Source organism: Triturus cristatus, chromosome 7 (genome assembly GCF_964204655.1).
Source record: "Triturus cristatus chromosome 7, aTriCri1.1, whole genome shotgun sequence".
Taxonomy (NCBI): domain Eukaryota; kingdom Metazoa; phylum Chordata; class Amphibia; order Caudata; family Salamandridae; genus Triturus; species Triturus cristatus.
This window is the reverse complement of record NC_140590.1, coordinates 820,139,314-820,163,105: the sequence shown is the minus strand read 5'-3', so window position 1 is coordinate 820,163,105 and position 23,792 is coordinate 820,139,314. Positions and strand designations below refer to the sequence as shown.

Here is a 23,792-nt window from a genome sequence, read left to right as displayed (position 1 = left end):
AGTTTATTTGTACATATCACACAATTTCTGATGGTTTACACACATACAGAAAGATTTCCAGAAATATGGAGTTCCCCCTTCACCAGGCAAAGGACAAACTTTGAGCCTTTATGTTAATCACTGCTGGTGGTCACTCAAACATCCCTCAGCAAAAGAAGAAAATCCCTGCATCCCCTTGCCCCCGCTATAATTAAACCCATTCTGTGTCTTCTACGGTCTTTCCATGTTGCTACATGAAATATAAATATACCTAGAAGCATTACAGAGAATATTGACAGTTTGTAAACAAAGAGGGCCTCATGAAAGTTTCAGCAACCCATATTTTCCATGTCACAGATCAGCCACTGTCTCTCATATACAAGTGGAAAAATATATAAATATTGGGCTATAGTGTTGACTTCGTCGAAGCAACAAGGACACCGATTGAAAGAGGCATTTTGAGAGCTCCAGTTTTGAATGGTGCACACTCTGAATATCGTCTTTCAGAAAATCGATGGCACACAATATTGAGGACAAAATATTGATTGAAAAACCAAATAATATATATATATCTATATATTTATTCACTGAAAAAACCATAGGTTTCACACACGTTATAGTTAGGAATTAGCATTTAAAAAACCTTGCAAATTCACTTAAAAAACCATAGGTTTCACACAAGTTATAGTTAGCTGTACATTTCACTCGTAAAAAACCAATGAAATTCCACGTTATAGTTAGATCAGGTAACTATAACTTGCGCGCCCACAATAAACTGCTGATGACGTCACATATTACATCACTTATGACATGGTCAGTGACATCACTCATGACATCAATGATGCCATCTGAAATGACACATTGTGCATTGCGGTCGCGCAAGTTATAGTTACCTGATCTAACTATAACGTGGAATTTCATTGGTTTTTTACGAGTGAAATGTACAGCTAACTATAACTTGTGTGAAACCTATGGTTTTTTAAGTGAATTTGCAAGGTTTTTTAAATGCTAATTCCTAACTATAACGTGTGTGAAACCTATGGTTTTTTCAGTGAATTTGTACGGTTTTTTAAATGCTAAGTTATGTATTTATTTTTAATTTTTGCGCGCACTGTGCGCTTCACGCACCGTGCGCGCGCTGTGGGCACTCGGTGCGCTTTGCGCACCGAGCGCCCACGTTGCGCATTTCGTACCGTGCACGCCTCGCCATTTTTTACAAAATATCAATTGTTTTTTTCTCCCTTGGGGGTCCTTAGATTTATATATTAAATGTGATTGTTAATTCTTTTTTTTTTTTTTTTGTTTTTTACCGTACGCGTACGGTAAGCTTACCGTACGCGCACTCCGCGATTTTTTTTAAAAATTATTAAATTTATTTTTCATACTTTTTGGTCCTTCGTGAACCCCCTGACGAACGCTAGGGGGTCTGCAACTCTCTTCGTTGCCCCCTTTTCATGTTATCAACCTTTGTTTTTCAGTGCGAGAGACAGAAAATGGCGGCCGATACTTTCTGATTTCGACCGATTCGAATGTTTACAGTCATGTAACCACCAATCAGAATTGAGCTCGCGCACGGCACCGTACGCGTACGGTAAGCTTACCGTAAGCGCACGGAGCGCGCTTACAGATATATATATTGATTTAAATGCTATTTTCTCAGGACCTACTGAACAGATTTACACCAGACCTGCAAAAGGCACATCCCTGACCTGAGGACTATCTCTCTGCCCAATTTCAAGTAATTCTGTTCAGCCGTTCGGGCTGTAGCTCGGACTAAAGGTCCTATGGGAAAATGCATGGGGAAAACGCGTTTTGGGACCCCCCTTTTTTCTCAGCCCCCGCTTCACGAATCCCCCCGAGACTTTCAGGGTAGGAGTGGAGCGTAGCGCCCCATTAGTTTTGAAAATTTCGCGAGGATTCGTCAACCGGCGCCAAAGTTATTCCAAATAGAATGTTGCGGATTTCCTATGGAAACACGGTCCTAACTATAACTATCTACTGGCGACCGCCAGTAGATAATAGATAGATACACCCATATATATATATCAATTCACAGAAAAAAACAAAGGTTACAGGGACGTTTTAGTTAGGCTCCCATTTCACTCATACAAAACCATATAAATTCAGCAGTAATAGATACCTGAGCTAAGTATATGTATGCCCTGCACTGCTTATGACCTCACATATTACATCACTCAATCATTCATGACATAGCCGGTGACATCACTGATGAGATCTCAAATGACCTCCTCACTGATGACATCATCAAGTGAGTGTAAGTGTTTTTAAGAGTTTGAGTGTTAAACATATATACTACAAAAGTTAGATTAATATACTAGTTGTACTACTAATGAGTGAAACTATCTCTAACATGTGCAATCTTAGTGGGTGTTTGACTGTATCAGTGTGCGACTGGGTGTATGAGTGACTGTATGGATGAGTGAGTGGATTTCTGACTACGTCTGTAGGTGTGTGAGTGGTTGTGTCAGTTGTTGTATGTGGGTGTGAGTAAGTATCTGTGTTTTTGTATGGGTGTGTCAGTGAGTGTGTGAGTGGCTGTATGGGTGTTTGACTGGGTGTGTGAGTGGCTGTATGGGTGTATAAGTTGGTATCTGAGTAGCTGTGTGGGTGAGTGAGTGGGTGTGTAAGTAACTATGTTGGTGAGTGAGTGGGTATGTCAGTGGATGTATGGGTGAGTGAGTGGCTGTGTGAATGACTGTATGGGTGAGTGAGTGGTATCTGAATGACTGTATGAGTGAGTGATGGTGTGTAAGTGGCTGTATGGGTGAGTGAGTGGCTCATTGAGTGTGTATTGTTTATGTGAGTTGGTGTGTGAGTGGGTGTATTGGAGAGTGAGTTTCTGTGTGAATTACTATATGAGTGAGTGAGCAGATATGGGAGTGCATGTATGGATGTGTGAATGGGTATGTAAGTGGTTGTGTGGGTGTGTTAGTGTGTGAGTGCTTGTATGGGTGAGTGAGTGGCTGTGTTGAGAAGCTGTATGGGTGTATGAGTGTGTATGTGAGTGGCTGTATAGGTGAATATGTCTGTGTGAGAGTAGCAGTATGAGTGAGTGTATGGCTATGTGAGTGGCTGTGCAGGTGAGTGACTGGTTGTATGAGTGACCGCAGGGACCCCATCCTCCGGGGACAGGTCTGTCATTTAATCTTTTTATAGGGAGGGGGCTTCGTGGCCCCCCTCTGTGGTTGATTTCGGCCCCAGGTACCCCATCCCCGGGTCCTGGCAATCTTTCTGTGGGTGCAGCTAGGGCTCCCACTCTCCAATGGGACCGCAGGGTGAGCCTGAAAGCCCCGGCAGTCCCTGCCAACTCCCTGCCTCCTGCGGGTCCCGGCATTAGTTTCACACAGAGGCAGCTACTGGAAAAATGCAGCCACCTGTGCGTGAAAGTAATTCATCTGTTTTCCTGTTCGCTTGAAAGCGGGCTGAGAAACAGACGAAGGCTCCACTTCCAGCAAGTAAGAGCATTTTCACAGCTCTTGCTTGCTGGAAGCACGTCATTTGCTGATGCTTGGCAGCCACAGCAAACAGCTATGTCCCAGGGTGGACACTCCGGGGCATAGCAGGAGCCTGCCCTGGGGTGTGGCGGTCCCCAGGGCCATCTATGGCTCTAGGAGGGGGGCACATGGCCCCCTCCTTTCTCTCTCTAGGGCCTGCCGCTGGAAGGCGGCGGTCCCTGGGGCCGAGAACGACCGAGGAGGGGGGCCGCATGGCTCTCCTCCTATATAAAAAATGCATACGGCCTGGGGGAGGTGGTGGTCACAGGGCCCATGAGGGGGGTCTTTGAGGCCCCTCATAAGAAGGAAACTAGCCCCAGGGAAGTGGTGGTGCCCAGGGAACAGGGGGTCCATGATGCCCCCCCGATTTATTTAGCAAAAGTTCCAGGGATGTGGCGGTCTACAGGGCACAAGGGGCTCCATAAGACCCCCCACTTTCTTTTCTATTATCCTGCATGCCCCAAGGACCTGACCTACCGGGTGTTGAATAATAGAGAAGCGAAAGAGCCCCCGCTTCTCTTTTTAAAAAAAGTTCAGCTCCAGCACAGGTCACGCCTTATTTCTTTCAAAAAAGCATTAATATTTCAAAAACTACTGAACAGATTCACACCAATTCACAAAAAAGGTCACTTTCTGGACCGACAGCTACCATTCTGCCAAATTTTGTGTAATTCCGTTCAGCAGTTCGGACTGTAGTCATGTCTAAAATCTCAATGGGAATTGACATGGGGAAAACATATTTTGAGACCCCCTCATTTCAAAAGATCACCATGAAACTTTCAAGACAGCAGCTGAAATGAGTGTCATACTAGTTTTGAAATTTGATGAGGATTCGTCAAACAACAGCAAAGTTATAGCCAAATTGAAAATAACGCTCTTCTTGTGGAAACTACATCCTAACTATAACTACCTACTGGCAACTGCCAGTAGGTAATACATATGTTGGTATGTTCCATGTTGTCAAAGGTGGCCGAATGGTCTAAAAGAAGGGGTATTTGTTAAAAAATAGCACTTGTAACTCTAGCATCCGTTTTATATGGCTTTAGGGCCTGCCTGTGCATTCATTTGAATTCACTATCATTCATCTTGCATAAGATCCATTCTGCCTTTCACAAACACCTTTAAGATGGCTCAAATCAGAGGCATAACAATGAACTTAGCAAGCCAATGTTTGATGAGCGCTACTTCACCAGCAATGGGAATACCAATCCAATCCAATAACCTTTATTTCGGCAATATGCCATAAAAGAGATACACATTAAAGATATAAATGCAAAAGCCACAGAAAGGTAAAAGCAGCATCAATGAGTTAAAAAGGATTTAAAAAAAGACCAAGTCCCAAGAATACAATTAGAATTCATGCATGGGCCCAGCAAGTACATAACATCATAGATCCAAGACAGGAATACATATTAGTATAAATAATACATTCTGGAGTTGTACAATACTATAAAAGTGCCAATTTAATTTGAAGCAGCATTTCCCCTGTTTCTTATCAACCATGCATGGGACAAGAACCTGGACAGTGCAAATACCAAATGTGGGGTCGTGTCGGCTTGAAGGATTCCAAAAGTTTCCTCATTCCTTAAAGTGCCTAATTCCCTGCAAATGGTTATCAACCATTTTACACGCGGTCCTTTGTAGGCTGGAAAAAATAATAACAGATGGGGTGGATCCTCCCTCTTATAGCCACACAATTGGCACTCCTGGTCTATAGTGTTCAGTATCCCTGACCATTTTGACTTAAAGCTGTTGCGGGGGAAATTTCCATGCCTCAATTGCACATAACGTTTTTTAGCTAAATTCGGCTCTATGTCGTCACAAACATTTTCCAAGAGGAAGTTATCCTTAAACATTAGCAATGAGGTAGATAAAGTGCCTTGTGAATGCATTAAAAGATTATTGCATTTGTAATTTTTAATTTGAGTTTTCAGCTCATTCTCAGTGATTGTTGGGCAGCAGCTCAATGGATCGTGCCAAAGTTTGGACAAGCCAATCTCCTTAAAAGAGTCTTTAACACATTTGATCCAGAGGAGTTTAATTGCATTACGATGGCTAAGAATTTCCTCCAACCCATTTTGGTATAACAAGAGTTCACGGGTATCCCAGATGCGTCTCCAGTAAATAAGCGGGCGGAGTTCTGTTTTGTCAGTAATCGGCCTGAGTCCCAAGTCAAGCCTCAAAGGTCATAGAGGAGTGCTGACTGGTAGACACAAAAGCTGCCTTATAAATCTATTTACAGCCATTATCAAAGATTTTTGGTTTATGTGACCCCACATCTCAGCCTCGTTAAAGGCTCCAGCAAGGGCCTGGTGCGTGTATAGTTGAATAAAAAGCGAAACAAACTTACAATGGGACCTCTCATCTAGGTTCAGCATCCCCCCACTGTGCTGCTCCAGTATCAATCTTCTTTTAGCAACTTGCGATGGCCAGTCTAGATTCTCATCCAGTGTGATCCCCAGATAGTCAAATTGGTTTACCTGCTGTAGGGGAACACCATCCAAAGTGGGATTAGACAATGTGGAGGGACAGGGATTAAAAACCATAAATTTGGTTTTAATTATATTAATTTCCAGCCCCCTCATCTAACAGAATCTGCTAAAACAATCAAGAAATTTCTGGAGCCCCATGGGTGTCTTTGATAATAAAAGTGTATCATCAGCAAACATGAGGGCCGGTACCCTCATGCCTGCTAGACGTGGGGCATCATTGTCACATCTATTTACAAAACCCACTAGATTATTTAAAAACAAAGTAAAAAGGGTAGGTGCCAGAACACAACCCTGTCTAATGCCACACAAAACCGGAATGTGCTCTGTAACTTCGCCAAGCTTGCCACATCTGATTTGCGCATAGCTATTCTGTTGCATCCTCTCTATTATATTATACAGGTAAAATGGGATACCAAGTTCACCAAGGCAATTCCACAGCCGAGTTCTAGGGACCAGGTCAAACGCAGATCTAAGATCAACAAAGACTGCATAGACCACTCTTTCTCCAAGCTTACGATATTCCAGTAAATCAACTGCCGTCTAAAGACCTGGTCAATAGAGGAAGTATTGGCTTGAAAGCCCGCTTGAAGGGGGCAAAGTGAGTTGCTCACCTCAAACCACTGCTGAAGCCTGCCTAATATGACCCTACTAAAAAGTTTTTCTGTGGTGTATAGAAGGGTAATTGGCCTATAGTTGGCAGGATACATAGGGCAACCTTTCTTCTATATGGGAAAATCTCTGCCCCCGCCCACGTTTTGGAAATAATGGCCCCATTTAGAATAGCATTAAAAACCACAGTAAAATAGGGTCCCCGAATATGTTTTTCTGATATAAACAAGTCTTCGGGGAGCTTGTCAATGCCAGTCACTTTCATTCTGATGGCCTCTTCTACCTATATGCACTCTATCAGAGGAAAGTCATCTTTAACCCTCCCATTCCCTGGATGCAGAGGGATGACTGAATGTTCAGGAACTGGGACCTCAACAGGTTTAGCTTCGTATAGATTGGTAAAATAGGCTACCCATGTCTCTCCCACATGCCTCTCCCACTACATTATTAGCAATTTTGAATCTTGCTTCCCTGTTTCTTATGGCAATTAAGTTCCAAAATAAGGTTGGATTGTTAACCCTTGCTCTTGCTAAGAGGAGTCCCCAGTTTTGACTATCCCATTCCCACTTTGTCCTTACAATGGTGGTTTTGTACACAACTCTCTTTTCCTGGATGTCTTCCCTGCCACAGGACTTAATTGCAATGATGAAAGCGCTCTTGGCCGTCGTACATTCTTTGTTGAACCTGGATGGTACGCTACTCCTCGGCCAATGGCTTTTGGCTTCACTGAAAAAGTCCACCTTTAAACCAGGCTTCATAGTGCTAAAAATCTCCAGAGCTTGGAAACCTTGTTATATATTGATCTCAGGGCGCACTCAGACCTAGTGACAACTGACCACTGGATTCTTCGTTTATTATTTGTTAGTTTACGCCTCTTGTCAAGTGGTTGTGACTGAGACAGCTGGGTTTGTAGTGGTGGAAGTTCCAGCTCCACCTCAAGGGCATTATGATCACTATCATGCCTCTGCGCCACCACCATGTCCTCTAAACATGGCCAGAGTTTGACATCTAAGAGGATACAGTCAATGAGGCTGGTGCCACCAATTCTATTAAAGGTGTTGCTGTCTTTTCTGTTAGATTTGGTCCTTCTGTTGCATGCTCGAATCATGCAATTAAAGGCTAGGGCACTTAGTTGTATCACCACGGGGGACCACTTTTTAATAGGGGGAATGATAAGTGCAGGAATTAAACAAGTTCTGTCCTCTTCCAGGAGGGAGTAAAAATTAACCAAATCCAGGGGTTCAAACTGAAAATTAAAATTGCCCCCCACTATTTCTTGCACATCGGGTGAAGGCCAGTTATGTGAGATTAACACTTCTATGGTGGGGGATTCCTGATGCTTGGTGGAAGGTCTTAAATAAATGTTGTAGATGTTGACTAAACATCCATTAGATAGTTTAATAGATAGACAAAGAATGTCCTCTGCAACAATTTCTGACCCCAGCAACTTACATCCTGCATACACCCCAATCCAGGTCAAGAGTCCCCCAGAAGGTCTTCCCTTGCCAAGTGACCTGGCATTGGGAATACAATTTGTGGTATTGTGACAATCGCAGTTAGTACTGTGGGTCTGAATGCTGGCATAGCTGAAGCAAGTGAGAACTGAAGACAAGTGACCGAGGTCTTCTGGGAGGGTAAGTGGACAGAAAGCAGCATTCAATGTTGAAACCCTCCAGAATCTCACACAAATATTGTTGTATTGGGACCCTATTTTGACACTCACAATGCGCTGTGCATAGGACAGCCATTGGACTGCACCTCCTCTCCCAGGCGATCCAAAGGGCATTGTTCCTTGGGGCCCATGCGGCGCAGGTTGACCAACACAATGGAGAATAATGAAGCACTGTGTTTATTTCCAGGACATAAAACATGTATAATTACAGCATCTATCCCGCTGTTGTGTAGTTCCCACTAATCCGTAGGATCTGAGCATTTGTTGGACAACATACACTTTGGGTGAGGTGCCTAAACTGATTCCAAGCACCCCTGCAAGATACGTTAGCCTAGAGACCAGCTAGCTCACAGTGCCACCATAACCCTACCAGGGAGCGAATGATTTCTGGCAACCATTGAACATGACAACCCTGACCCCTCAGGGATCATAGTAACAGATCAGAACCTCTCGCTCAGTCAGTCGAGCGATTTTGTTCTCAGATAAATATATAGAAAATACACAGTGTGACGTTTTCAATATTTTTATTGAACCAACGTTATTTTTGTATAAAATATATGGGCTGTGATAATCGGGAGGCAGAAGCAGATGAAATTGATTACAAGCACCAAAAGAGTGAACAGAAGATACAGTCCTACCATGGTTCTAAAACAGTGTATATATGCAGGCATATAAAAAAGGTAGTAATCAGGCGTACTTCTACTATGCGAACCCTACTCTGTGTGTGTACCTAGAGTATATGTAGATGGAAAGCCAAATATCCCCCAAGGGACGATCCAACCCCATTACCTGGCGGGAGAGAATATAGGAACCCGTCTTGGTCATGAACTGGATACCCCTCCCCGAGATGCCAGTCCGCTGCGTGGTGATTTCTCAGCATGCAGAAACCGTCGGTGTCAGCTAAAGTACTTCCTCTACTAATCCTGTGAGATGCTGATTATTTATAATAAAAAGCATCCTTATGATGCATATATAGATGGCAAAGTTATGGATATGAAGATAGAACGACATTTGTACATTTGTGAGTAAAGGCCTTTTACTTCATCGTGATAATGTTATGCGAAGCCAGATGTGTAAACAGGAGTTTCAGAGAAACTAATCCAGTTGTCACACATGTGAATATGTGCAAAAGGTCATAGCAGTAATGGTATTGTGAAAAAGAGGACATTGTTAGAAATGAGCAGCGTCGCTACTTGAGCCTAACCCGGGCAGATAACAACGCTTTCCGTAGCACAATAGGAGGAGTGGGGGTTGTGAACGGTGACTGTCCTTTTCATGGCGCTTGCATCAAAATAGTTTTTCTGAAATCTAAGAGTTAGTGAATAAAAGCAGCTTTTGGTGCTTAAAGAGTAAGTACAGGACCTATAAAGGTCTGACAGTAACCAGAAGTATTGGCCCGCTTTGCATTTTACAGTTCGGCATTAAAATGAAGTGCACTTGTCAACCTAAGACCCAACGTAGAGTTTGGCGGACAGGATATTCCACCAAAAACATGGCATAGTACCGGTTGTGTGTGCAAATGCTGCTGCAGTCTAACAAGAAGAACTGTCATGATGATGGTTCATCTGAAGGCACAGCAAATGCCACTGGGCCTGTGGTGATCTCTGGCTATGACAAGTGGTAGTCCATCAGGGTGGCTGACGTAATGTCCTTTGTTATTCCCATGCATAAAACACATTGAAAGGATTTCTTCGCTTCCTTTCCATGTAGTGCTACAGCTTCAGTCTTGCCCTTCTGGGTCCGCCTATCATGATTTGGGAGTACAGCAGAGAGGCAGTCGGTTAACAGGGTTGTCGGCCTCTCACTGAGGCCCAGGAGTGGATGCATGAGACCTACTGCTCATTGGCTTTACCGCTTTACCAGTTTTAATTCTTTTTAAAAATAACTCTTTAATGCTTCTTCCATTTAAAAGGCTGTTCTCTTCTCCCTTTTTGCTTGTGAGGTTGCAGATTGCCATTTGAGGGTTGTCAGGTAGGCATATATCCACAGGTGGAAGTGTCAAAACATGAAACACCCATCCACCTTTGTAAAGTGCAGCAGCAGACTGTGGGCAGACTGTAAAAGAGTCCTAATGGAACGTGTGATATTAAAGTGACGTCCATGGCCTTCTTGTCTGTCAAGCAGACATAACTTTGAGGTCTTGTGCACTTCACAGCATTCAGCTGACCTGACCTGCACCAGGGCCAGCTATAGCGCATGTGGCACCCAGTGCAACAATAATGTTTGACCCCCTACCACCTCCTCCTCGGATTCCTTCAATACCACCGGATAAAAGTGCCCCTCATCGCTCTATAGCCCTCTCTTATGTACATTTCATTTGTTTTAAAGCACTGGTAAAGGCTGGCTCTACTAATACGAATGTACATCTACCCAAAATGAACCCTTTTAGCAACGTTATGAATAGATAATAAAAGACTAGGGAAAAAAACACATAACGTCCTAACCTATTTTATGCAGTTTGCATGTAGCTCTTTGATGACAGTTCTTAACAGTCACTGATTTATATTAGGGTTGTATCTTATGAACTGTGTTAACAAAAGGATCTCTGTGTCAAAAGTAGTAAGCCACTCAGCTATCCACATGAAATAAGGATTTGTAATCTGCACGGTACTTGTTCTTTACAGCAGGCATATGAACCCACTACCTTACGGTGAGTCAAAAACTGCCACTAGACAAACTCTGATCCCTCTCACTAGCAGAGAAGATTAACTCCAAGAGTTATCTTGAAATTTGTATTGCTGCCTGAAAACTGGACGGACAAGGAACTCTGCCACAGGAGTTTTTAAATCGTAAGTTTTTGCTAAACACAGCGCCCCCCTCCCGCCCCCTGAAGTCAGCACCCCTTTCCCAGGTCAGCGCCCAATGCGCCCGCACCATTCGCACCACCCTAAGGCCGGCCCTGATATATATATATTTATTTATGTCTTTAAGGTGCCTAGAGGTGGAGTAGTTAGGATCTTATGAATAGTAAATCTATGCAAGTCAAGTCAAAAAAGTCTTTATTGCGATTATTTCATCATAAAAGACATTCTAATAATCAACATACATAATTTAAAACACAAAATATAATTTAGACTAATCTTCTTAAAACCAATAAATATAGATAATTTGCTAAAAACATCAATATTAAGAAAGTATTAAATGTACATTATTTAGATGACTTGAATTAATTACATCTGCATCAACACGGGCTAAATGATTACTAGATCAGTATTTAAGTGAAATTGACCGATTACGTAGAAGCCACGCCCAGCTAATATATTTAGCACCACCTATAATCACAAAACTAGTAGAATCAGACTTCAGCATCCTACTGGCAACGGATGCAGATCTGACTCCCAGTTTGCGACAAACAGGGCGAAGCCACAACCGTCGCGGGCGGATATACTCCGGGCAAACATAAAGAAAATGATCAACAGTTTCTATCATGTCCTCACAATGGGGACATTTATCATTACCCGGGGTTAACCAGTTTTTGGTAAAACAACGCAGTGGAAGGGTGCCAAGTCTAAACTGGTGATAGAGTTTACGATCCAATGGTTTGGTGATTATATCCCAGTATGGCTCTAAATAAGGTTCATCCTTAGTGGTCAGGAATGTTATAGTCAGAGGACCTGCAGTTGAAAAGGCAAAGCGCTTAGTTTTGACCCACTGCCAATAAGAATCCCTGAAGATCTTTTTCGGGGGAAACACTACCGACTCGGGGTTAAACCACAGATCACACATCCCCATGTCGGTCAGAATATATTTAATTTCTGACATCCAACTAATTTTAAGGGAACCATTAAGATGTTTTACTTCCGATAGTGCCTTGGCGTAAGAGGACAGTTCTGGTGTAGACCATATGCGTCGCCAAAATGCCAAAGGCCTATAACGCAACAGATCCTCCACAGGGTGGCAACCTAGGTCATATAAAAGGGGTATATATGGAGAAGATTGTGGTAACCCTACCGCTGACCTTAAAAATTTATGTTGAGCCACCCTCAGGGGATCTATTTTACCAAACCCCCATAGTTCAGCACCATACGAAACCGCAGGTAAAATCTTGGAGCCATAGATTTTGATCAGAGGGGCCAAAGGTTTAGTAAGTGAGTGGCTATGTTCCTTAAGCAAGGCTCCACCTAATTGAGTATGTTTAAGGGCAAAAATATCAATCTGGGGCTTCCAACATAAATTATCAGAGAAGGTGACACCCAATTATGTAAAAGTTGAGGTCTGTTCCAATGTTGCACCTTCCATGACGACCCTTGCCTTAACTGGTCTAGATCCTCGAAGAACCATAAATTTGGTCTTCCCCACATTTACCTCAAGCTCGTGTTCACGACAAAACAATTCAAACCGGGACAATGCTGACTGTAGCCCCTGGCGCGTTTTGGAAATTAAAAGGGTGTCGTCCGCGAACATGAGGAGTGGGACCTTCATACCAGCCAGGGAAGGGGCATCGGTTGGAAAGTTTGAATAATAATTGGTGACCCCATTGATAAACAGGGAGAAGAGGGTAGGGGCCAGTACACATCCCTGTCTTACCCCCTTAGATACCTCAAATCTTGGTGTCACCTCACCTGGTTTACCCCAGCGAACCTGTGCATATGTATGTTCGTGAAGTCTAATCAAAAGCCTGAGTAGTTCAGGAGGAAAGGCCATCGCCCGAAGAACTTCCTGGGAGACCTCTAGCATAGATGTTAATAATAAGAATATTGAGTCCCTTTGTAGAGGTAAGCCTGATAGCCAATAAATCGGGGTTATCAAATGGAATTTCCACTGCCATAACACCTTCGCATTGGCGAACCCAGATAGCCAAACCACCCAACGGTCTGCCTCTAGGGCCCTTGGATGCAGGTTTAAAGAATTCAAGAACCCTGTAGTAAATCTATGCATTCCTGTATGCACTTAACTTACAATATTTTTTCCTTGATAGTCTTTTTTCGATATTTTTTTATCACAATATTCTGGGCTCAATATTCAATATTGCAATCCTTTCAAATTAAATTGGCCAAGTGCATAGCATCTTTGCTACTCATTCTAGATAGATTTCTGGCCTGCAAGAAAACATAAGGCATCATTTAAAGGCAGAATATCACACAGAGGGCCATATTATCAAGGAACAGCGATAACATTATCGCCGCTTTAGTGGCAGGAAACTGCAGCTAAAGCGGCGATAATGGGCTTGATAATATGCCCTTGTGAATTCCCATAGAAGCCCAGGTTCTGGTGTGAACCTGGGCTTCTATGGAAATTCTCAAGGGCATATTATCAAGCCCATTATCGCCGCTTTAGCGGAAGTTTCCTGCCGCTAAAGCGGCGATAATGTTATCGCCGTTCCTTGATAATATAGCCCCATGTACGTTCGGCTGTAAGTGAAAGAAAGGAAGAGAAAAGAAAACTAGAAGTCGTGTAATGTCAGAAGAGCTGTGAGGGAAGAAAGAGAAAGGAGGAGAATTTCCCTTCAGGACGAGAACCCTCACTCACCGTTAGGTGACATGCTTCATCATATGGGTTCCCTCCCCACATCAAGGTGTGGGCTACAACTCCCCGAGGGGAGGTGCTGAGGTGTTTTCTCAAGTTGACCATTTGGAAAGAGGTGAATGAGGGGCAGAGTGCAAAAAAGAGTAGTGATTTAAAAATGTCTCTAGTGGTCTACTAAATCTTTATTGGGTGGCCTCAAGGACATGGTTAAAAATGAGAGGACTAGGGATTAAAACAATATATGCCTAAATGTAGGTCAACATGTTTCTGCCATGAATTGGTCCCCTAAAGAGATCCAGTGGCATTCATCAGGACCTTTGTTAAGTAGTCACTCTGCATAAGTGCAAAAACATTTTTTAAATATACTGGCCACCACAGGAACAGGGTGGTCAGGTGTTCAACGACCCAAGTCACGTCAAAGGGGTTTGTCTCTTCTGAAAGCCAAATAAAAAACAATCATGACTTCATATTCTGACATTACCAAAAAGAAGCTTGACATAATTAGTATTGGTTTCGCTTGCCTAAAAAGCAATGTATCAAACCAACTCTCCAAGCTCTAGGTACGCCACATTGTGCCCAACTATAAACAACAGATCAAGAGTGTCTATTTCATGTACACTTGTATCTATATACATTCTATACTCATGTATAACATCTAGAATAAATTAAATGGACCATGTATCTATTGCATCACAACAGGAAATCCACATCTTGTGTCAGGTCTTAAGACATTAATTGAACCGTATCTTGCACACAACAGTATCTTTCACATAGCAGTAGAGATTGCTTTTGTGTATACAGCTGTCAAATTAAGTAGTGAGGAAACTTATCTGTACCTCGTCTTATCATGCAGTGTCATGCTTTAGTTACAGCGGCTTTAAAGTAAATGAAGTCAGGGCACCCAACTTTGTTTCAGCTGCCAAATTAGTTAGTGAAGAAAACTTTTAGTGCCTCGTCTCATCTTGAGAAAACACCTCAGCTCCTCCCCTTGGGGAGTTGTAGCCCACACCTCGGTGTGAGGAGGAAACCCATATGATGAAGCATGTCACCTAACGGTGAGTGAGGGTTCTCGCCCTGAAGGGAAATTGTCCTCCTTTCTCTTTCTTCCCTCACAGCTCTTCTGACATTACACGACTTCTAGTTTTCTCTTCTTTTCTTTCACATACAGCCGGACGTACTCTGTGTGTTATTGAGTAATTTGTAGGGATTAGTACCCCCTGGCCTTCTTTGATCCCCGATGATCCTTTGTGTGTAGAATAATCATTTAAAGACAAGCAGAAATAGGATTTCCAAAAAGAATTGTTAGTTGACCTATGCACCCTACTCTCGGTTCCTAGTTTCAGATAGAGCACAGATAAGTCCAGTTTTTTCTAATGCAGTAAAACACCACCAACTCTGCTCTCGGGTCATCATTTTCAGCAGACTCAAGGCTGATGGCAATGCTGTCAGAGCGACCACTTCTTCGACACCACTCCTGCAACTGTCTTTTCTGTCCAGGTCCTCCAAGTCAACTCTGAGGGTCCTTGGCAGAAAAAGTCAATCAGTGTCCCCCACACACTAGGAAATTCCTCCCAGCACATGGAGGACATCACTTATAATATTTCCAAATAAAGACCCAGCTGTGAGTATCTGTCCTCAAAATAATAAAAGTGGGGACTGATCCATCATGTCAGCATGGCAGGCTTGCCATGTTTTTTCTTTTTTTCCGAAAGATCGGCTATTGCCGTGTACACAAAAGCTCTTTCATGGGAAACATTAGATTTAGTGGACTGGCCATGGATACGGTGTGAAGGTAGTAACTCCCTTGCACCAGCTGTGTGGTAGATGGCTAGCAAAACTTTAAATGACCATCTTAATTAAAAAGAATTGCTGCTCAGTGGACAGCTATTGGGTTTATTGTTCAGTTTACATCTAACCCAAGACCAAGATTTTACTTTTTCTAAGGACGGCATTTAATTTTTGGTGTTCTCAATAGGTTTGAATAGAGGTTCTCAAAGATTAATGTGGTCAAGGTAGAGTAAACATGGTACAACCAAGGTTGAAAAAGCTTCCCTTTAGGGCCTGAGACATTTTAAGGTTTTTGTATATGGTTCCAACTCTTCCTTATCCATTTCCAAATCTAGGACAAACAGTTCTCAGTCAACTTTCATGTTCAGGAATGTTTAGTCTCATTTTAAGTGCAGTGACTAGTGCTAGACCTAATATAACTTGAAAATAAATATTTCACACTTAGCCAGTCTCCTGCAGTTGGCAAACCCCAAAAACTCAGCACCAGGGAGGGCTGCATAACACTCTTTATCAGGTCGCTTCTTAGCTTCTATGATAGATCCCTCTTCATCGGGCAGTGTCTTGAAGGTGACTGGCTTGCCTGACATACAGAGATGTGCTTTATATCTGGGTTGTATGTTGCTTTGAATTTCTTGCCTGACACATAGTTAAAATCTCTGTATTTTGCCAAGTTTGTCAATTTTCACTGCAAATGTCTCATGTTTTGTTACCTCTTTTTTGCTGACCAGCCAGACTATCGCATTTTTAGGAAAGATCATATCTGAGGGCTGGATGTCTCCATGTTTTGCTTGAGGTGTGATCCTCTTGCGCCTGTGTCCTCTGGCAGACTGTCTCTAGGAGCTATACATTGGATGTGCCACAAAGCAAACAAAGATCTACCCTGTGGGAGATTTTGTTCTCCCATACGGGATATGGAGAGTTGCACTCCTTGTACTAAGCCATCTAGCTTAGCATGTTGGGGAGACGGAGGCGTAATCTCCTCGTGCCATCAAGGAGCAGTGTGAATTCCACCTGCTGGTGGTAGGACTTGTGTCTATCCACATGGAGCACCTTTCATGGTTCATTACTGGATCCATCTAATGTCAATCAAAAGATAATCATCACTGTTTGTTTCGACACAGTGTAGGAACTAGTTCAGGTATCCACTTTATAGATTCCATGGTCACAATCAGGAGTCCAGTAAACATAGTGCAACCGACAATGCATCCATCATAAAGATTTCTGTGTGACCTAAAAGTCACTGGTTCAAATTCCCACAGCTTCGCTCTGCCTTTCATCCTTGTGATGGATTTAAAACAATTACCATTGAGTGTTGATTAGCACATTGTTGGTCCCTAGTAAAAAGAATAGTTGAGTGTGTTACATAAGTGAAGTAATTATCAATGCCTCCTGACCATCTTGTTTCATACAAAAACAACAATTGATGGAAAGAATGCAGAACAATGTCATACATTCACCCCAGTACAGAGATCTGGGCCTAAATCCATTGTTTTTTGCTCATCATGCCATTCCAGTTTGAACCCAACCATATGCAAATCAGTCTTGACCCTGTGCCCAATGGGAACAGTCCAGCCCGAACTGCCAGGCCAGGTCCTATCTGGACTGGAAACAATCATCCTAGCGGTAGAGCGGCTGGATCACAAAATTTACCAGCGTAACATCATCACATTCATGAACATTCTGGACCACAAGAAAAGTGGCAGGACATTTATTTGGTCTTCTTGACTTCAAAGTACCCTGCAAAAGGGACTATGAGCAAGTGTCACGTCAATCATTTATGATTATGTAGATGCACCTGCCACTTGTGGGTGGGTATCTACGTTTACAGAAATATTCTGGCCAAATAGCCTGTAGGGCACAGCTACATCTGCTTCAGGTTGTGCCTGGACTTGTTGGACTTGTGAGCGCAGACTTACCAGTGGGGGATGCTGTTGTTGGGGATGTAAAATATCTGCTATGTCTAGGCCTTCATACTTGCCATTCAGTTCAGACACAGCTATCCCTGGAACTGCGTAACGGCTTCCACCTGATGGATGTTATATTTCTAAGGCCTTTCATGTGCATTCAGCAGTGAGAGGGCACATCTGTTGTTTGTCCAGAATTTGTGACTTTTTCGTGGATGTACCCTCTCAAATGCTTGGTAGTATGTTGGCACTCCAAAAACTTCATTCACCATGCCCAACTCAATGACATCGCAACACAGTTTTGACAGTCCATTAAAAATCATCTTTAACATGTACTCACATATCTGAATCTAATCATTGACTTGTAAAGTGAGGAGATCTGCAGGATCTTACGGAGTGGTTTCTTCTTATAGAAGAGTCTCCTGCAGCACCCATACTTGACTCTCAAAATCTTGTCACCAACAATGTAATCCATGCTAACTATTGTGGGATTAGTGCCGGAGCCCTGTAAGAAGTTATGCACATTCCATCAATCAATACATTGGGAAGGGACTAGTGAGTGTTCCTACCAATATGGTTTGAATATATGGGTCCTCTGCCGACCCATTCAGGGACTCCATGACCACTGAGAGGGCCTGAGGGTTCCTTGATAATGTCAAGTGCCAGGTTGGCCGTATGTCTTTCCAGGGCACCTAGAGTGGCACCTTATGAGAGGCATGTCTTCTCGGCCCTAGTAGCTGCCCTGGTACTTATCTTTCCCAAGTCTAGATTCTAAACGCTTTGCAGCCCCACCCCTGTCTTTCTCCCCAGCCTGGTCCCATGCATTCTCGAAGGACTACTTGACGGGTTCTGGGCTGAATCTTTGGAATGATCGTCTGACTTTTTCAGCTGCCAATTAGTTTGCCCTATCTGTTTGAACCTATCGGCAAATCACAGGTCCACAAAAAAGGCTGTGGGCTTGTTTCCTGGATATCAGCAAGTTATTGATGCACATCTAAGAACAAGGTGCCGTAAGGTATTTTTCCCCAATAACGGTGAAACACACTTCCCATTCATCAGCCTTGAAAGTTCTTCGGAGCACCATATACCCACGACTCACGCTCTGATGCATTTGCTTCATGGAGCCTGAACCAGTACTGGACAAGAGTCGTTCTCCAATACTTCTGTCTTTCATCCCTATCAATTCCATGATCACTTCTGGTTCGCCAGAAAGCAATAGGGTAACTATACCTGGTGCTCTGTCCAGAACATAGCTGGCACCCCTCACATGCAAACGGGAGCCAAGCCAACCACACCAACAGATCCTTGCCCACACAGTACAAATTTCCTATGCCTATGACACGTGTATTTTAACTTCCATGTTCTCCATTGATGGTCATACACATGCATTGAAGTATAACTCTTATTGTACTGCCTTAGGTCAATGAAGAAGTAAGGTTTTCTGGAGGAGAGCTTTGGGTGGAGCCAAATAATTGACTCTCATTTAATTGACTTTTTCTTTATATCTAGTCCTTTTTAACAACAGAAATAGCTGCATAAGACATATATTTAGTAATGTACACTGTTTAAAATGCTGATGTTTTTTCAAGTACACAAAGTAATCTGAAAAATCTAATTTTCATCTCAACAGCGAATACGACAAGCAAGTAGACCTGCCCTGGACTGGGGACCTTCTCTGGAGGAGAACAGGACTGGCCTCTACGTGAACACCCTTGCCGGCAGCCAATCCCCTAAGCCCCTCATGGTTCATATGAGAAAGTATGGGGGAATCACTAGCTATGAAAACAGGGCCATTGCAATTGACAAGGAGATCGAGGAGGAGGAGGAATCCATGATGTAATGGTGCAAGAGACATTGTGCCTGAAATGGAGAAAGACTACATCTTTACATAGTGTCCGTTCCAGACGTTCTGGTGTATTGCCATAGAAAAAAAACAGTTTTCATGTGGCGGGGCTGAGATGGCGCGGGGTAGTCTTGTAAAGAAATGTTGTATTTATGTCCCAGTGTCTGTGACATTATGTCCCTATATTTGGTGACTTTGTTTTAGCTGTTATTGGTCTACTCTTGCAAAATGGACCATCCAAGAAGTTGTCAGACACCCCGGGCTCTTTTTAGACCCACTGTGCAGGTCTAAGCGGGTGTTTCCATGGACTCCATCACACCCACTATGAACTGGCAATCTGGCTTCTGCCTCCAGCCCTGCACCCTCTGAGAAGATACTTCCTTCTTCACAGACAACTGTTTCGATCCAGTTCTCATTTCCTAACTAAGGCTATATTTTTCAATTTGGAGTCCTGTTTGCTTGTACATTATAAGAACACAAAAGAAAACATAGGGATGTGTGTGTGTGATGGGGATCTGAAGCCAACCAGCCAAGTGTGAAACTAAAATCTGTGTTAGCACAAGGAACCCACTCATTATATACTTCTATGAATATTCTTAAGAAAAATTGCCTTTAATAAAAAGCACAAAACATGCCCTTAGATACTGTGGACAAATAGTACTGCCAATGGACTAATAAGTGTCTGTATCAAAACGGTGATGCCAGTGTTTACATTTAGAATATCCTGCAGGTACCTTCTCATTTGCAAACTTTGACCTGATTCCTCACATGGTAACTTACAACATTACTGGGGGAGCTGCTATTGGGCGTAGGATGACAGATCCATGGTCAATGTGGTGGGTCACCGTGTTAGTATGAGATGTATGTCCAAGCCAGTCAGTCTGTGAAGTTAAAGGTCAGTCCCTATAAAACAGATTTGGTGTTGACAAGAAGGGCACACATAAGCTGTCTTGTGTCAAGCCATTATCAGGCAATTGCGCTATTGTTTCTGCTTTCATTCACCTCTGTTGAGTCAAATCCCTGAAAAGGAAAACTCGCCTGTCTATTCTAGGACAAAGACGGTGATGTCAGTTTTGTACATTGAGTTTCCCATTCCTGTACAATAGGGTGGTTTGATCTTTATTTTGTAGGTTTGGAGACTTAATAAAAATAATCTGTGCAGAGGATTTCTACTAACCTTGAAAAATGACCTGGGAGTTCTTTCCCTCGACTCCTACACCACGACAGGGTATGGCTGACCCTCAAGTAACCTTTGGTTCTGAGAGGTGATTTTTATAATCTACAAACTGGAGTATCGGAACAGCAAATTAGACAGTCACCATAATATCAGTTTAAATGTTATTGTGCGAGAGAAGTGCATTAAGAGTGTGAAAATAGAACAGACTGATCACCTTCCTCTGAATAAAAGGGGATTCGCTTCTATGAACTGATGTCATTTACAGACCCATTTTAATATGGACTTTAAACCATGACATCTAAATTGTGCTGTCAATTGCCATTAAAAGTGTATTTAAAATTAATAAGGATTTGGTATTTGGGCATAGCAGTTTTCCCTGTTGACCCAAGATTAGTGTAATTCTTTTCCTTACAAAATTTCAGTTGTTTGGTTTTGAGATACTGAGACTTGTTGGAAATGTTTATTTTCATGAGCCACTTTTGACAGTGCCGGGAGATGTTTCTTGAATTATTCCAAATCGCACTGAAATCCGTTGCAATGTCATTTTTCTTGGATTTCCTCTTTGAATGCATTGCATTATTCTGGGGGACATTCAAAGCTCCTAATACTCTGATACAGCCTCTAACCCGTCCGAATGTAAGCTGCCAAATCAATGAAAAAGGCAAAATAAGTTAGGATAAAGTTTTTTTCTTTAACAAGAATAAAAGGTGCTGCTTACTGCTGAGCGGTGGAGGAACTGGACTAGACTTTTAAGTTAGGTAGTTTCTTCTCCCAATTCTTTGATCCACAGGTTGCATCGTGTGCCATGAAGGCTAGTGTATTGAAGAAGAGTTTTAGGGGCACATGCATCAAGCTTTTAACGGGCCACAAACGGGCCGATTCGCACAATCGGCCCATTTGCGACTAGTAAAAAGGCATTTCCGATGCATCAAACCAAAATGCACACGCAAAATAGGTAATCGCAATTTTTGCAATTACCTACTTTGCAAATGCATGTAGGGAATCGCAATTTGTGATTCCCTAACTGCAATGCATGAAGCAATTGAAAAATGCGACTTTGCATTAAGGATTCACAAATCACCATCAACTTAAAGTTGATGGTAACTTGCAAATCTTTAGAAACATGCACAAAATTACATTTTTCAAAGTGCCATGTGGCGCCCACACATGCCCTTAGGGCATGTGTGGGGGCCACATGTGCACACTTACCTGTTTTGGGGGTGCAGCAGAGGGGTCCTTAGGCCCCCTAGCACCCTTGAAATTGCATTCGCAATTTGCGATTACCTATTTGGTAATCGCATATTGCAAATGTTTTTCACATTCATTCATATGAGCCTCTAGGTCCATAGGAATGAATGGGAATGCATTCCCTAATAGCGAATCACAATTTGCGATTCGCTATTAGGCAGTGTGTAGGAATTGCTATATTTTTTGGGATTCCCACATAAATAGGAAATTGCAACTCCGAAATAGCGATTCCTTAAAAATCGTTACTAAGGAATCACAATTCCTTATCTTGATGCATGTGCCCCCTTGGTGCTTAATTTGTAAAAAAAATAAAGTAAGTGCCTGGGCCCTTCTCATGAGCCCACTGCAGCTTGCACTACCCATTGCCTTTGCCAGCACTGCCAATGACAGTAACAAATCAACTACTTACCATCACATGAATTACTAGAAGTGTGACAATTTCCGGCCACCCAAAGCTGTATGAATGGCGTGGCTGCAGAAATTATTCATTTGTAATATATATTCAGTTATTAAACACTGCTGTTGTGCTCATCTCAAAATCAGACAGACTGCGCCACCATGTGGTGGACTGTCATTAGTGCCGGTGTTGAGATTTAAGTGCAGGAGCTGGGCACCAGAATGCAAGGGGTCAAATTAAGCACTGTTTCAGATATTGTTGGTTGCCACTGAACTCACTTCTGGAGAGATGTGATCTGTTGTGTTTGATGGTCTGCTTTTTCATGTTTATGGAATGGAAAAGCCAACATCCTCTAACACATCCTGGCTATGACAGGTTGTCATTGCAGGGAAGAGATGAAATTGGTTGCAAAACATCTAGTCCTTTTGAAAAAGTTTGCTGATGTTAAACAGGATTCCAGAAAGACCGAACTCTGTGATTCCTGGAAATATTGAGATACCTTCTGCTGGTTAGAAAGAGGGCGAGAACCTCATGTGACTGAAAAGACGGAAAGGGCCTGAGATTGCTGAAGGAATTGAGATGTCATGCAATGAGTTTAGAAAGAGAGATGGAGGAGCTCCAAGAGTGAGAAAATGTATTGGCTCCAGAGAGTGAGGGGACCCCAATTGGATGGGATCTCAAAGAGATTAAATCCAGGAAGAGGATGTCAGATGATGCTAGCATCTCTGATAATGGTAAAAAGAATTTGCCACCAATGAGCAAGAAAGAAAGACCCAGAAATATATGATGAAATTAATGGAATATACAATGGCCGACAGAAGAGGAAAATGAATTACCTGTGATGCACAATGTCACTCCCCTGCTCTTACACCACTTTGTGCCAGTAGCATGAAGGACTAAAAGCCAGCTGGTAGGCTTGTGAAATTTTGAAAATGCGTTGACTAATCAGAAAGCACATTAAGGCCTTATTCCACATTTTCATACTTGAGGGGACTCTTCCTAATACGATAAATAAGCACATAGATAAACCGCAGATTGCATTGTACCATATAAACAAAAGTGGTATCACTGACTTTGTCAAATAGAACCATTAATTGGACTGATCCTGGGTCACACCCAGAGATGGGTTGATTGACAATGAAATCAGGAGATTTCCCGACAGGCCTGTATGGCTGGGAAAGAGTCAGTAGCATGTCAAACTCTTGTGAGATGTCAATGATTTTACCCAGACTACAACCTGTAAGAGGTGGAAGCTGTGGGGAAGTCTCCTAATTCCCTTATTATACCATTGCAATAGCATTAACAACAAACTTCACTGGTTGGGATGTATATTGGTGAGGAGGGTCCATTGTTCTAGCAGAAATCTAGCAATGTTACTGCAATAACAGAGATGTCTTCTGTGTCTGTGTGTTACCGCAAATAAAGCGCCCCAAGCTCTCCACTTGGGGTATAATTTCTTTGTGGGGCTGCTGACTTTACTTGAGTACTTGTAGTTGTACCCTGTATACTCTCTGACTTTACTATGAGCATGAAGTTTCTGCTGCATTGAGCAAAGCCTAAAGCGCTCCATATTTCCCTATGTTTGGGTCAAGCCATTACTTTACGCTTCAAGCCACTGAGCTGATCAGCTGTTCTTATTTTTCGGGGGACAGACTGTTCGCCTGATTCTAGTGTTTCTCTAATGTAGCACAGCCTCATATGC

General features: G+C 42.7%; 1 protein-coding gene across 1 annotated transcript in view; it reads left to right on the top strand.

The window, feature by feature from the left end:
- Positions 1 to 23,549, top strand: part of SLC6A7 (solute carrier family 6 member 7) — a 324,078-nt gene extending 300,529 nt beyond the window's left edge. The window contains exon 14 of the mRNA XM_085617728.1: positions 19,056 to 23,549. Coding sequence (XP_085473854.1) covers positions 19,056 to 19,265 — 210 coding nt within the window. The 3' untranslated portion in view covers positions 19,266 to 23,549. The remainder of the gene's footprint in view (positions 1 to 19,055) is intronic.
- Positions 23,550 to 23,792: the final 243 nt, after the last annotated feature.